Below are 12,785 nucleotides of genomic sequence, written 5' to 3'. Positions count from 1 at the left end.
AATGTTAAAGCCTTTTCTGACTCCTGCATTGCTTGTGAAAGATTTAATTGTTTTTTGAGCCATTGAGCATTTAGAAGTGCATAATGCAGTTGGAAAATGATTGATGGTGTGGATATAGAATGCTATTTATTTAAGGGGAAATATTTTCAATTGATTTCCAAAATAACAACAGGGTGCCTGGGGTGTGTGATGTCTGCTGCACAAAATAGTACAAGAAGGAATCCCAGGGCCTGGAGGGCTTACAGCATTAGATTAAGGTTTCTTGTGACTGAGATGCTAATGCTGGTTAGGTGGTTTACGCTGGCTTTTTACTGTAACCTTTCTATAATGGTTGAACTCGATGATCTGGTGGGTCTCTTCCAACCTGGTTATTCTATGATTCTATGATTCTATAATGAACTCCTGTGCATCCCATAGCATTTAACAGTTTTTACTTCTTTTCATACTAAATTATTCACTTATTTCTTATGATGATATAACTGTTGTGTCTAAATGTTGTGGTATTTTTTATGAAAGCAGAAATTCTCTAGTCAATATTATGATCAAGGGTGAATATTCATCCTTTACTTTAAGCTACAGTGGAAGCCTCTTAACCAGTCCAGACTGTTGCAGAAACAAATCACTGTGCTTTCTTCTTGTTATTGCAGTTTTGGAGGTACACATCAAGAAAAGAATATTAATTTTTATTTCTTAACTTGTTTTATAGACAAGCATTGTGTAATTACTTAGATCATAAAAATGTAAGATAAACTCATTTAGCTGTAACTGAACAAGGAAGTTGAAAGAAAAACCATCTCACAGTGAATCACTTATGGTAGCAAGCTATTGCAAACTGACTTAGATCTGAACTCTAATATGCAGTTTAAACAAAGAAGTGTGCTTTTTATCTGAGATTAAAGTATCTGAAATGCACTCTATTAGCCTGTTGTCTGGCAGGAATCTCACTTAAGCGGGCATATAATATTTAAGGACCTGTGTAAGTGAGTTCTTCTGTACTGTTGGTATGTGCTTCGGTAACAATTTCTAATATGGAAAGGTTGCTAGTGACACACTACCAATATTCACCAAGCAAGACCGAAACCTGGATTTGTATAAGAGCGCTGGATATAGTTTCACAGTTGCAGTAATTCACAACTAATTAGGATCTTGTGTGTGACTGTGTGTTTGTCACACATTACTGGTTTTATATTTAAGAGCATTGGTAATGATTCCTTCTTGATTCTTAATTTCACGTATTTATAGTGGTCACAAAGTAAATATCTGCATCAGAGTCAACTTTCAAATGCCTGACATTAATGATTTCCCATATATGTTAATATGATCTGTGATGTGCTGTTCCACTGATCTGTGCTGTATACCGTGTACTGAATTTAGCTCTTTGGGTGCTTTCCATATTAACAAATACATTTTTCTTTACTCACAATACAAGAGAGATTCCAAAGAGCATGAAACCTATTGGAAAGAACTTCTGTCTGAATTAATTACAGTGGCTTCTGTATAGACTGCATGAGTTCACTCTGGTTCCTAAATAATTGGCAGCTGAAGGTATTGCGTCCAATTTACAGAAATTAAAGGTAGCTTAAACATGTTTTCACATACTGCAAACATGTCTCCAGTCACGGTGTAGTCATATTCCTTTATATATTTAATGTTGATACATATTTGAAAGTCAGTGCTTTTGGCTTCTCAGCAACTTCAGCTCTTATGAAATTTTTAATCTTTCTAGAATGAAGAGAATAACGAAAGCCTACTTTCTAACAAAGAGTTGAGGGAGAACAAATGTTAAAATAAAGCTGCTGGGTTGTTACACGTCAGACAATTTGCTGTATCCTTGAATGTTTTTTTACTTGCTTCCATTGTACTAGAATATTTCTAGAGCATGACTTAAGAATTGGAGGCAACTTACAGTTGCATTTTTTAAAAAATATTATGTCTTAATTTCAGAGCTCTGTGCTTACAAATAGGAATGACTGATACAAAAGGGCCAATTTGGGTGTAACACTGTTTAGTTTCATACCTAGTAGGGTTATTTTTCCAAAACCAATCTGACGTTTCTTTTTTTGTGTCCACTGTAGATGAATGGTTCTATGTCTTGGCTTTTGTCATACATGTAATACACAGGCAAGGTTTTTTTAATGTTTAAAATATTATAACCTATTGTTCTGGCTCACTAAACACATTGGCTAAATTAAGTGGGCCTTAGAAGGACCATCCTTGACTTCAAGTCTGTTGTGAAAAAAATAGAAAAACATGAAGTCATGATTACACAGCACCTACTGCTCTGTTTGTATTAATCTGAGAGTGGAGTTTATATTAAAGTAAGGCGTATGTTTAACTGAATAAGAGAGAGATACATAAGCACATGCATGAAGTCTTAATTGAACTGAATTAATAGAATCTTGAATAATGTTATGTAAATCGTAAAAAGCACAGGCACCTTGGAATATACTGTAAACTGATATATTTAAAGAATACATACTGCTAGTAGATAAACAAGACCACCATATGTACAATCTCTTTTGACACTTATTGACTTTTCTTAATAATAAAAAGTGACTGAAACTCATCCTTTGTTGAGGAAAACCAGTTGGACTTTACAAGAACTTGTTTACTTCAACCCCAGGAGCCTGCTGCTGATATACAAAGAAAAAATTTAGATGGTCAATAGATGAAGACGTGATCTGAACACTAAGCAGAAAGACCATAAAGAGATTTGAGCATGTGTATTTGATATAAATATTGCAGTTTTATGGAGGCATCTAGATCAATATGTGCCATGCTTCATTTAGTTACTTGACAAGGGAACACCATGTATTCAGCTGAATGCTGAGCAGAATTTTCTGTTTATCATCTTTGATTTATTATGACATACTAGTTAGAGTGAGTTTTTTTCAAGTTCTTTATACTTGTTCCAATAAAATGGATGTAATTTCTTTCAAAATAAACAGGCAAAAGATTTGCCTGTCGCATTGTGTCCTCTGAAGGAAAAGCCACTCAAAGATCCTTTTTGAAGAATCCTATTCAGAGTGGCTCTGTTTTCATTTACAGTACTATTTACATGCATTGTGTGTGTGTTTTCAATTATCTCATGTCAGAATTCTAGCTGGTTTAGCTTTTGCTTATGTGATTTTTTTCTTCCGCAAACTATTTGTATCTGTGGTAGCTTTGGACCTTTTATCACCATTTTTGTTTACTTTGTAAGAAGCTAATGTATTTTTAGTAAATATATCGTTATGTCAGTACTTGAATGGAGAAAAATTAGGAAGCGTAGAGAATTTCAGCTGTGTAGAACTGTACTGATTTTTCATATTTGGTCACTGTAGTTAATTTGGAGCATGGTAAGTACATATAGAAGAGAATTGAGTTAACCTAGCTTTAATGATTGATAGAATACAGCTCCTGTTAAGTGTTAGTTTCTCTGTAAAAGATGTTTTTGCAGCATCACAGCCATGTAATGTGGATTATTATTAGTATATTAAACCAGTTTAACTTCTGATAACAATGGCAACTATTACTTACCTAACAGAAGCCTTAATCCTCTGGAATACTTCTCAGCAATAAAAATTTCTAAGCTCCTGAACAAGTTTTTTCCAGTATTGTAAGGGAATTTCTAAATTTTGTTTTTAAAGAACGAAAAAAAATCCCCACCCAAAACACAAACTGGAAACCATAATAATTTAGCTGAATAATCTTTTGCTAGTTTTTCATAAATAGAAAACTCAATGCAGGGGTAAGACATTTATGTTGACCCCGAATTATTAATACAGTATTTTCCTACCAACCAAATCTACCTGAAAACAAAAGATATCCAGTGTGTTGACTTGATTTAAAACCTCAGTTTGTGGAAGAAAATGGGTGGTACATGGGAAGGGAATGGTTATTGGAAGAAACAGAGGAAGCTATAAATCTTCAAATCATATACACGACAGATTAGAATAACATTAACTTTTCAGGTTTTCTTAAATAACATGCCTAATAACTCTCTCTGGGCAAGTAGGAAATCTGTTTTCAATTTCTTCTGCTTCTAAGCAAAAATATAATTTATGTTAAAATTGTTTTTTGTGGGAATTTTCAACCAAAAATTAATGCAGTATCTCATCACAAAATATTTTTTGATAACCAGGAAGTTTTGTTGCAATCGCTGCTCAGGGCACTGTCTTGTGCTATATAAGAAGAGAAGAACAGATAATGCCCAGCCCCAAATTAGCGTGCTAAAATGAAATCATGATGCAGATGCCTTCTGACACTTCCAAAACAATCAGTCCTGATGCTTAAATGCAAGAGTACTTGACAGCCAAATGTTTTAATTTAACTGGAGCAGGTTGCTATGAAGTCCTACCGAAAGGGAATCATAGCAATATTGAATTCTCTTACCAAATGCATCTGCTTTTATTGCTTTTCTGGAGTTGATAACCTCAGGAGGTCTTTTCCAACCTGGATTATCTTGTAATCTTACAATCTATGATTTTATTTTTTTTTTCCAATTTGGGTTGCACACTCTATCTGGCTTCTATTTTTTCTTTTCAGTTTACCCACATTTTGAAAAATGTGGACTCTTATTCAGAATAGAACCTATCTAAAGTGAAATCTCCCAGGAAGGAAGTAAACTTTCTGCATAGGAATGAAATGTAGCACAGGAGCATTCAGGAAGGGACCCTGCTAAAGCTAACAACACAGTTGCCTACAAAAAGAAATTGTTTCTATTGCTAAAATTTTCTGTTTGCATTAATATATTGGATGGTTATTTATGCATTTCATGGGGAGTGAATCCTGGTGCTTGAAATCGTATTTTACCCTTCTGTGTTATTATCTTGTCCAAGCAGTGTGTGCAATAACGTGACAGCTCAGGCAATTGACCGTAGGGAATCTGAGGGAGAGTACTTCTGAAGAGGGGAAGATAGGCATGGATTTATCCAGTACAGAGGTTGCAGCAAAAATCCCACAGGAAATCTCTTAAGGAGCCTTGTGCAAAGAAAGGTTGAGCTAATATAATTTATATTTTGTTTTCTGATAACATGCTTGCCATCTCGTATAAAAGAAAGGTTTTAATTTGGGGATTTTTGTGGTTTTAAGTGTTTACAGTCTGAGAACTCGGTGTTATGAACAGTCACTGCACCAACAATTGAGGTTAAAATTGAGCAAAATCCTACCGAAGCCAGACAGGGTCTCAAATATTCATGTATCCCTTCCCTGTTAAAAAGAATGAAACCATTGAAGTTAGTCTGCTGCTGTTTCTAAAATTACATTGAGTCCTGGTGATGTCATTAAGAACTCATGCAAAAAGAGTTTATCATCTTTCTTAACAAAGCTTGAAAACTCTGTTCTATGCTATTTATCAGTGTGCCGATAGTAGGTCAATATCATAAGGTGTGCTGGACTATTATAATAGTTTGTATTTTGCTTTTCTATTGAGCATATGAAGCACTGAAAAATTGACAGCACATGATGGGGGTATTAATCACTGCATGATGCATATTACTGATGTATTCTTTATTCTGGATAATTATCCATTTTACAATGTGTTCTACGTGCTTTATGCACACGTGTCAACAAGCATAGAAATATGAAGCAAGAACAGACTGCTGTTATAGCCCATTACATAAGTAATTATTGTGGCCACTTGTTGTTTCCAGCGAATGAGGTTTCAGCTTTACAGAGTTTTCCACAGAACAGTTACGAGATTTTAGGTCAGATTTGGATGGTGTACATGTTGCCTTTGGAATGGCTTTGCTTCACGTTTAGCAGCTCAAGTGCCAAATAAGTGTGTTGCATGGTTTATTTGTAGCATTTGTGTGTAGATTATATGACTGTAATGAAGTTGGCTTTCTGATTGTTCACGAATTCTCTCTACCACCTTTTCCCTCATCGTGCATTCTGTGAGCGATGTGGTATTTGGAAGTGGTAGTAATAGGCATATCAATATCACTGTCTGTCTTAAACCCATGGCAATAATGAAAGCTGAGGTTGAGTTAATTCCATGAAGGAAATTGTGAGACAATGGAAGGTATTCTAATCGCAAATTTTTAGACTTGACTAGGAGCAAAGATCCTTTAATTGAGGAAGAGAGCAATTTCCTAGGCTTTTTCTTCATCTTCTCACAATTTAAGATGTAGAAGTCAAGAATGTGTGTAGGTATGTATCGAGTGTCTGTCTTACATGGTCAGATACATCTATTAATGGAGATATAGAGCAGTAGAAACCTTGGTGACATCACAGTCTCTGCAAACTTTGATTTTCAAAGCAATCTATTGAAATGGTGCGATAAATAATGATTCTTCATTGTAACATGCACTCCTTCTGGGAGTTATGGAAGGAAAAAGATTTCTATTTTACTGCTTATGGCCTGTAATTGGCAAGCTTTGCACTGCCTTTGGCTTAAGTGTCTGCTTTCAACCATGGAAAAATATCAAATCATTTTAGGGGAGATTGGCTGTCTCTTTTTGTCATAAAGCAAAAATTTAAATAATAAATCTCTGTATAGGAGGTAAAGATATGGAGAGAGATGTGTAAAATAAATAAATATGACTTTGAAAGGGTGTACAGTGTGTAAACATGGATATATAAATGGTGCTACTTACTGTAAAGTGTGTAATGTAACTTGGCCAAATGCTTTGGTAGTGGTGGCCTTTGCAAGTGAGAACATATATGTATTTGCAATTGCAAAGCACCTTTTGGAACTGCTGTTTTCCTTCTCTGACTTCATGGAATAGGATCTAGAGAAACATCAAGAAGATACTAATACCCTTTTTTGGCCTATAAATTACAATTTTCGTCTTTGCTTCCTTGTTTCCTTGTTTTACTTTCTTTACAAGATTAACTCTGATTTTTCTGTAACAGGCACATTGTTGTCTGTGGTCACATAACACTTGAAAGCGTGTCCAACTTCCTGAAGGACTTCCTGCACAAGGATAGGGATGATGTCAACGTAGAAATCGTCTTTCTGCATAAGTGAGTAATATTTAAAGATTGATCTCATTGTCTGTTACTAAAATTTATTAAATTGTTTGTTTCTTGGGAAGGCAGAGGATCTTTCTGTCCCCAAATAACCATACAAGTAACGTTTGCAATTATTTCTGTAAACAATGTGTTCTGAAGAAAGAGTTGTTGTCTGCAAATTTTATACCCTGTTGCTAAGCATAGGTGTTTCAAGCAAACAGACTTCAGACCCAATCATGTCAATTGTGAGGTAGTTGAAATGGCAGGAATTATGAAATAAAAAATATTGAAATACTAACAGATGTAAGAATTTTCCTTAGTGGCAAACATTTCTAATGAAACTTCTGAAGTTGGTAAAATTCTTGAAAAATACTGCATGTCATATAAACTTATGCTATCTGAAAACATATTTTCACCTCTGATTTCAGTAGGAAAAAAAAGTCTTATTTCACATTGCAAAGTATTTACAGTAGGAAAAATGTAGGTGCAGATGCAGTTCTAATATAAATAGAGATATATTACTTTACAAATATAATGAAGATAGAAAAGAGATTCTTGTCATGGGGATAACTAGTAGTGCTCTTTTACCCATACATATGTACCTGCACACACACATTGTCTCTTACATTTTTCTCCTGAGGGATTTGGAAAGGTGTCTTATGGTGTCTTTGTGTATTACGTGTAACACAACATCAAGCAGGCTTGCCTGTTTCAGAAGCTGCTTGAAATAGCCACGTGCTAGGGAGAGGGACACTAGGAAAGATCTTTTCTGCTCTGTAATGGTGTCTGTTTAGGAGTGTTGCGAGCTGTGAATGAGTAATATTTTTGCATTTAGCAGCACGTTCCCCACTTTCCGTCTTGTCAAAGCAAATGATTAAACAGTTAAAGGATCATTTGTGATAAGTCAACAAAAAGAACTGAAAAGTTAAGAATCAGCAGCACTTGCATAATTTGTTTATCTATCCTTTCAAACTGAACTAAAGATGATATCCTCTAGTAACTACATTGCTTGCTTGCTTCCCCCCTCTAATAACAAGGATGGATTGTCAGAGGAAAGGAGAGAGCCAGAGTTCAACGTGATGATAGGAATCGGGAAACTGCACATGCATACAAAGTTCAGCGCATGATTACTTGTTCTTACCTGCTTTCTTCTGTACCTTCTCAGACAAAAATTTACACGTTATCTGTTTTATTTTCTTATCAATTTTAGCATCTATCATGACAAAGATCTTATGCACGTACTGTGTAGCTATTAAATCCCTTCTGTTTTCATAAGTGGCATCAGAAAAAGTATTTCCAAAGGTAGTGCCTCATTCTATAATAGGTTATGGCCCATTTAATATTTGTTTATGGCAAAATGAAATGAGTGTTTGATTTGTAGCCCATACAGGCCCTGTTGTAGGACTTCTTTTCCAGCTGTTAAGGATTTTGCATTGAGCTCTCTTATTTGATGCAATCAGTTTTAAAATGGTGGGGACATGTAGAGAATGATGGTCTTGCTAGACAATTTCTGTGAAGAATGGTGTGGCAAGGATGTTTTAAAGATGTTTGCACCAGTTCTGAGGTCACATCTGTGAGGAACTGACAACTCATCAGTGTGCAGAGCAGCACAGTGAAGTGGGCCAGAAGCTCTGTAGACACAAGAAAAGAAGGGAAAGCAGTAGAATATTTGTTTTTTAAGTACTAAACGCTGTTTCTATACCACTGGAAATGTATCAGCCAAAGCCTGAATACCTAAAATAAACAGAAGTGTTGGTTTATAAATTAAGGAAATGGGGCAGTTATGCAAACTGGCTTCTCATTTGCTCTTGTGTTTTCTTGCTCTTCCCGCTGCAGTATCTCCCCTAACCTTGAGCTGGAAGCTCTTTTTAAACGACACTTCACTCAGGTGGAATTTTACCAGGGTTCAGTCCTTAATCCCCATGATCTGGCGAGAGTGAAGGTAACAGCTCTGTTGTTCTGTTCTCCTGCTAACTGCCTTTTTAAAAAGTAGTCATGGCATTATTTGGACAAAAACAGTGTAACGCTCTACTTCACGTAACCCTAAAAGATTGGTTGTGCATCTCTATTAGCTTGTCTAATAAATTATAATACCATTTATATTATAAAAAACTAATCTTTTGCCTACATCTTTAGGTTGTCAAAACTACATTAACACATTGGCTCAAGATACATTATCTGCCACTCCACTGATCTTTTAATGAATTTTTCATTGGGTTGATAAGTCTAATTTACATTAATGTTTGATATAATAGAACATTGTCTTATAGTAATTGCTTAAATTGCTATTGTCTTACTTTCATCAGAATGATTAGAAACTAATTTTTCACCTGTCAAACCCTTTTTCTGTTGTCTAGAATCCTGGAAAAAATATGATTTAAGATTTTTGGTAGCTCAAATGAGGTGGTTTTATTGTCTAGAATTCTCTATGGTAAATTACTTTGTATTTTAAAGCAAAGCATGAAGCTCGAATAAAAAGATGACAAGCTGTCAGACACAGCATTAACTCATGTTCCTGTTTGTTTTTTTTTTAATGGAATGTAAACCAACTACTGAAGCCAAGAATATTTTAATGCAATGTTAATGCTTTCTGGAGTATTAATCATGTCTTTTGTCCAGTTTGTCTGTAGAAATTGCTTAACCTTTTGTAGCTCAACATACGCTATTTCAATTAATTGGAAAAAAATGTTCCAATTGTGGCCATAAAATTGTATGTTAGCATTTTGTTTTCTGTAATCCACCCTTCTTTGTATTGGTATTTGGTTATATACATGGAAAATTACTTTTGTCATCTGCTTTGAATTAAAAGGAGCCTAAGGTTTGTGTGAACAGAGCAGTTCTCCTGCTGCTCTCTAAAACTGGCACTCAGAGTTCAGCCGCCTCTTCCTGTCTTTAAGAGATATTAATTAAATTCTTAAACAAAGCTGCATGACTTGTCGGAGCACTATACTGATACAAGAGGAACTTCCTATGAATTTAGGGTTCTAAATTTCAATATAGGTTATAAAACATATGTCCATTAACACTTTCATGCCTCAGCTGATACAATGTACGGATCAATAATTGAATGACTGACCTGGTCTGAGCAACACAAGCAAGCGTTGAGAAATTACTGTGTGTATATGAGAGCTGTTGTCATCACTCACAGTAACGCACATTAGCCTCATAATGTTTTTGATTATCAATATTAATAACTGACATTCACACTCATGATGGCAGTGTTGGATTCCCTAATGCTTTATCATGAAAGAAGAGCCAGAAAGAGAGGTTGCTATTTATCTTTGCTTTTTCTTTGGTGTCTCAGATAGAGTCAGCAGATGCGTGCCTAATCCTTGCCAATAAATACTGTGCTGACCCAGATGCTGAAGATGCCTCCAATATTATGAGGTAAATTCATTAGTTTTCAATAGGTTTTTGGTTCTTAATTCAGAATAGCTACTTCTAGTGTCTGGATGTGCTGTAGCCACACAGAGCTTTGTTGCTGATCTGCTTTCCTATAGTCCCTTTCAGTACTGGGAGGCTGCTCTAAGGTCTCCCCAGAGCCTTCTCTTCTCCGGGCTGAACAACCCCAATTCTCTCAGCCTGTCCTGGGAGGAAGGGTGCTCCAGCCCTTGGATCGTTTTCGTGGCCTCCTCTGGACTCACTCTAACAGCTCCATGTTCTTCTTGTCAAAAGAGACACTTGGAGCAGAAGCTTTGGTACTCTTCATCATTTTTCAGGACCAAGGGTTTAAGAGTTTGTAGCTAAATGCAGTCCAAATAGAAATGACAGTTATGATGTTGCAGCAATATGTTATGTGAGTGCATGTGCTGCATGGGCTGGTGTAAATGGTGTAACAGAAGGATAGTAAATCACTTCATACTTCATTTCTCCTTGGTATATCTGCTTCTAAGAGTAATTATGCTGCTTGAGGGAAAACAAGGTATACAGTTCATTATGGTAATGGTGCAGTGGCCTTCTGGCTCCATCCATCCTCTGAACACCAAACACTGCTTGCTTTGATTGACTTGCCACATTAGGGACCACCAGGTCTTGTCCTGCCCTCGTCCTTGTATTCTCTGAAGGAAGATGATGAGAGCGTCAGTTACTAGATTGCAACTAGAGTTAAAACAAAGCTAAGCCATTCTGTTGTTTGTGTTTTGTTCATACAAACCTAGTTTTAATAAGACCAATCTCTCCTTTTTTTAAAATTAAAATATTAAATTTAAAATTAAATTATCAATGCTTTGTTAAAAATATACTTCAACATAGAACTGGCCAGAGTTATGAACCCACTTTACTGGCTAGTCTGATGTTTGCATGCTGTGAATTGAAGGAAAGGAAGAAGTTCACTGGGTACAAGAGATCTGGCTGTTTGTAGAAGGTGCAGAGCTTAAATATGCCTTATTTCCTTTTCCAAACATGCTTTTGAGTTTCAGTGCAAAAAGCTTTATATTGACATTGATTGCATAAATAGATTAAAAATATTTCAGTTGCATATTAGTACATTCTTAATAGATATATTTAGTGTAATAAAATGCAAGTGTTACTTTGAGAGTTGAATTCTCCTGTGTTTTCTCACATTTAAATGAATTTAATTCAACACAATTGAATGTTCAAATAATTCAATTAAAAAATGAAAATTAGAAGGAAATCTTGTTTTCTCCTTCCAAAAGATAACACAGAATCCTTCTTATGAGATTTTTTTATCTGTTTCATGCTCTAGCTTTGGTATGCTTCAAAATGCAAGCCAGAGCTGCAGTTTGCAACTTCCTACAAAACACCAATGTAAACAGTTCTGGCATTCAGTGTTACAAGACTGGTGATTCCATAGTGATTTAGAGTATTCTTCATTTTGATAGTTTTACCTTCTTTTTCTACCTTTAGTTTGCATGTGCAGAACTGATGGTTTTGGCCTGTTTCTGTCTTTAATTTTGTTGTAAGCTTTTTTTTAGATTTTTTTAATTTCATGTTTCTCTTTTCATAACATTTTATCCATCCACTCATTTCTCAAACTTTTAATCTGTACACAGTTAAGTATCAGTTAGGCTCATGAAGTAATTAAGAATGCAGTCAAGCTGCACATTAATGGAGTAGCCCCATACTTTATAAACTCAGAATTCAGATATCAGTTTCAATATTTAAATTTGGAATAATCCATAAAAAATAAGATGAATTTGTATGTGGATTTATGTCAAACAAAATCAGCATTCAAGGTGTTTAAATATGATGAATGTCTAGCAACTGTAAATAAATAATATGTGGTGGGCCAGAAAGAAAGGAATTATTTTCAGGTATTTGTCATTAGAAAACTTGATCAATTATGTTGATTCAAAGACAAGATAATCACTGAAGGTGACATAATAATTGCAAGTGTATTATTTGCTTAACAGAATGAGTACAGTATCTAAACAGAGCTGCTAAAACAAGTCTATCTGCACATTCCATAAAATTAAACCATTCAACTGAATAATTCCTGGAGCTTGATGTTCTCTAGTGTGGTTATTAACTGAGTTTGACTAGATGTAAACATTGCATGGGTCTGACTTTAGTCGGTATTCTTTACAGGCAGATGAATAAGAGGGTACAGTTTTAATTGTGAGCCTTCACGCTGCGGTGTTGAGATACATTATCCAAATATCCTGCCAGTTAAAAATTACTGTTTTTTCTTTTTTTAGAGTTATTTCAATAAAGAATTATCACCCGAAGATAAGAATTATCACTCAGATGTTGCAGTACCACAATAAGGTAATGTGGCAACCAACAGGGGGTCTCTCTAGGGTTTTTTGCTCCATTGCATTCACTCACACACAATTTTTTCTATCTCCACTAATAGTAAGCATTTTTCTTTACAAACAAAAATGTCCTAA

At 35.2% G+C, this 12,785-nt stretch overlaps 1 protein-coding gene across 25 annotated transcripts in view; it reads left to right on the top strand.

Annotated features, from left to right (window-relative positions):
- Positions 1-12,785, top strand: part of KCNMA1 (potassium calcium-activated channel subfamily M alpha 1) — a 438,776-nt gene that overhangs the window by 294,217 nt on the left and 131,774 nt on the right. For all 25 annotated transcript variants that reach the window (XM_069863465.1, XM_069863457.1, XM_069863453.1 and 22 more), the window contains exons 10-13: positions 6,838-6,948; positions 8,773-8,878; positions 10,241-10,323; positions 12,594-12,663. In XM_069863465.1, coding sequence (XP_069719566.1) covers positions 6,838-6,948; positions 8,773-8,878; positions 10,241-10,323; positions 12,594-12,663 — 370 coding nt within the window. The remainder of the gene's footprint in view (positions 1-6,837; positions 6,949-8,772; positions 8,879-10,240; positions 10,324-12,593; positions 12,664-12,785) is intronic.

The sequence above is a fragment of the Phaenicophaeus curvirostris genome, chromosome 9 (genome assembly GCF_032191515.1).
Source record: "Phaenicophaeus curvirostris isolate KB17595 chromosome 9, BPBGC_Pcur_1.0, whole genome shotgun sequence".
NCBI lineage: Eukaryota > Metazoa > Chordata > Aves > Cuculiformes > Cuculidae > Phaenicophaeus > Phaenicophaeus curvirostris.
Note: the sequence above shows the minus strand (reverse complement) of the source record. Positions and strands in the feature narration are given on the sequence as shown.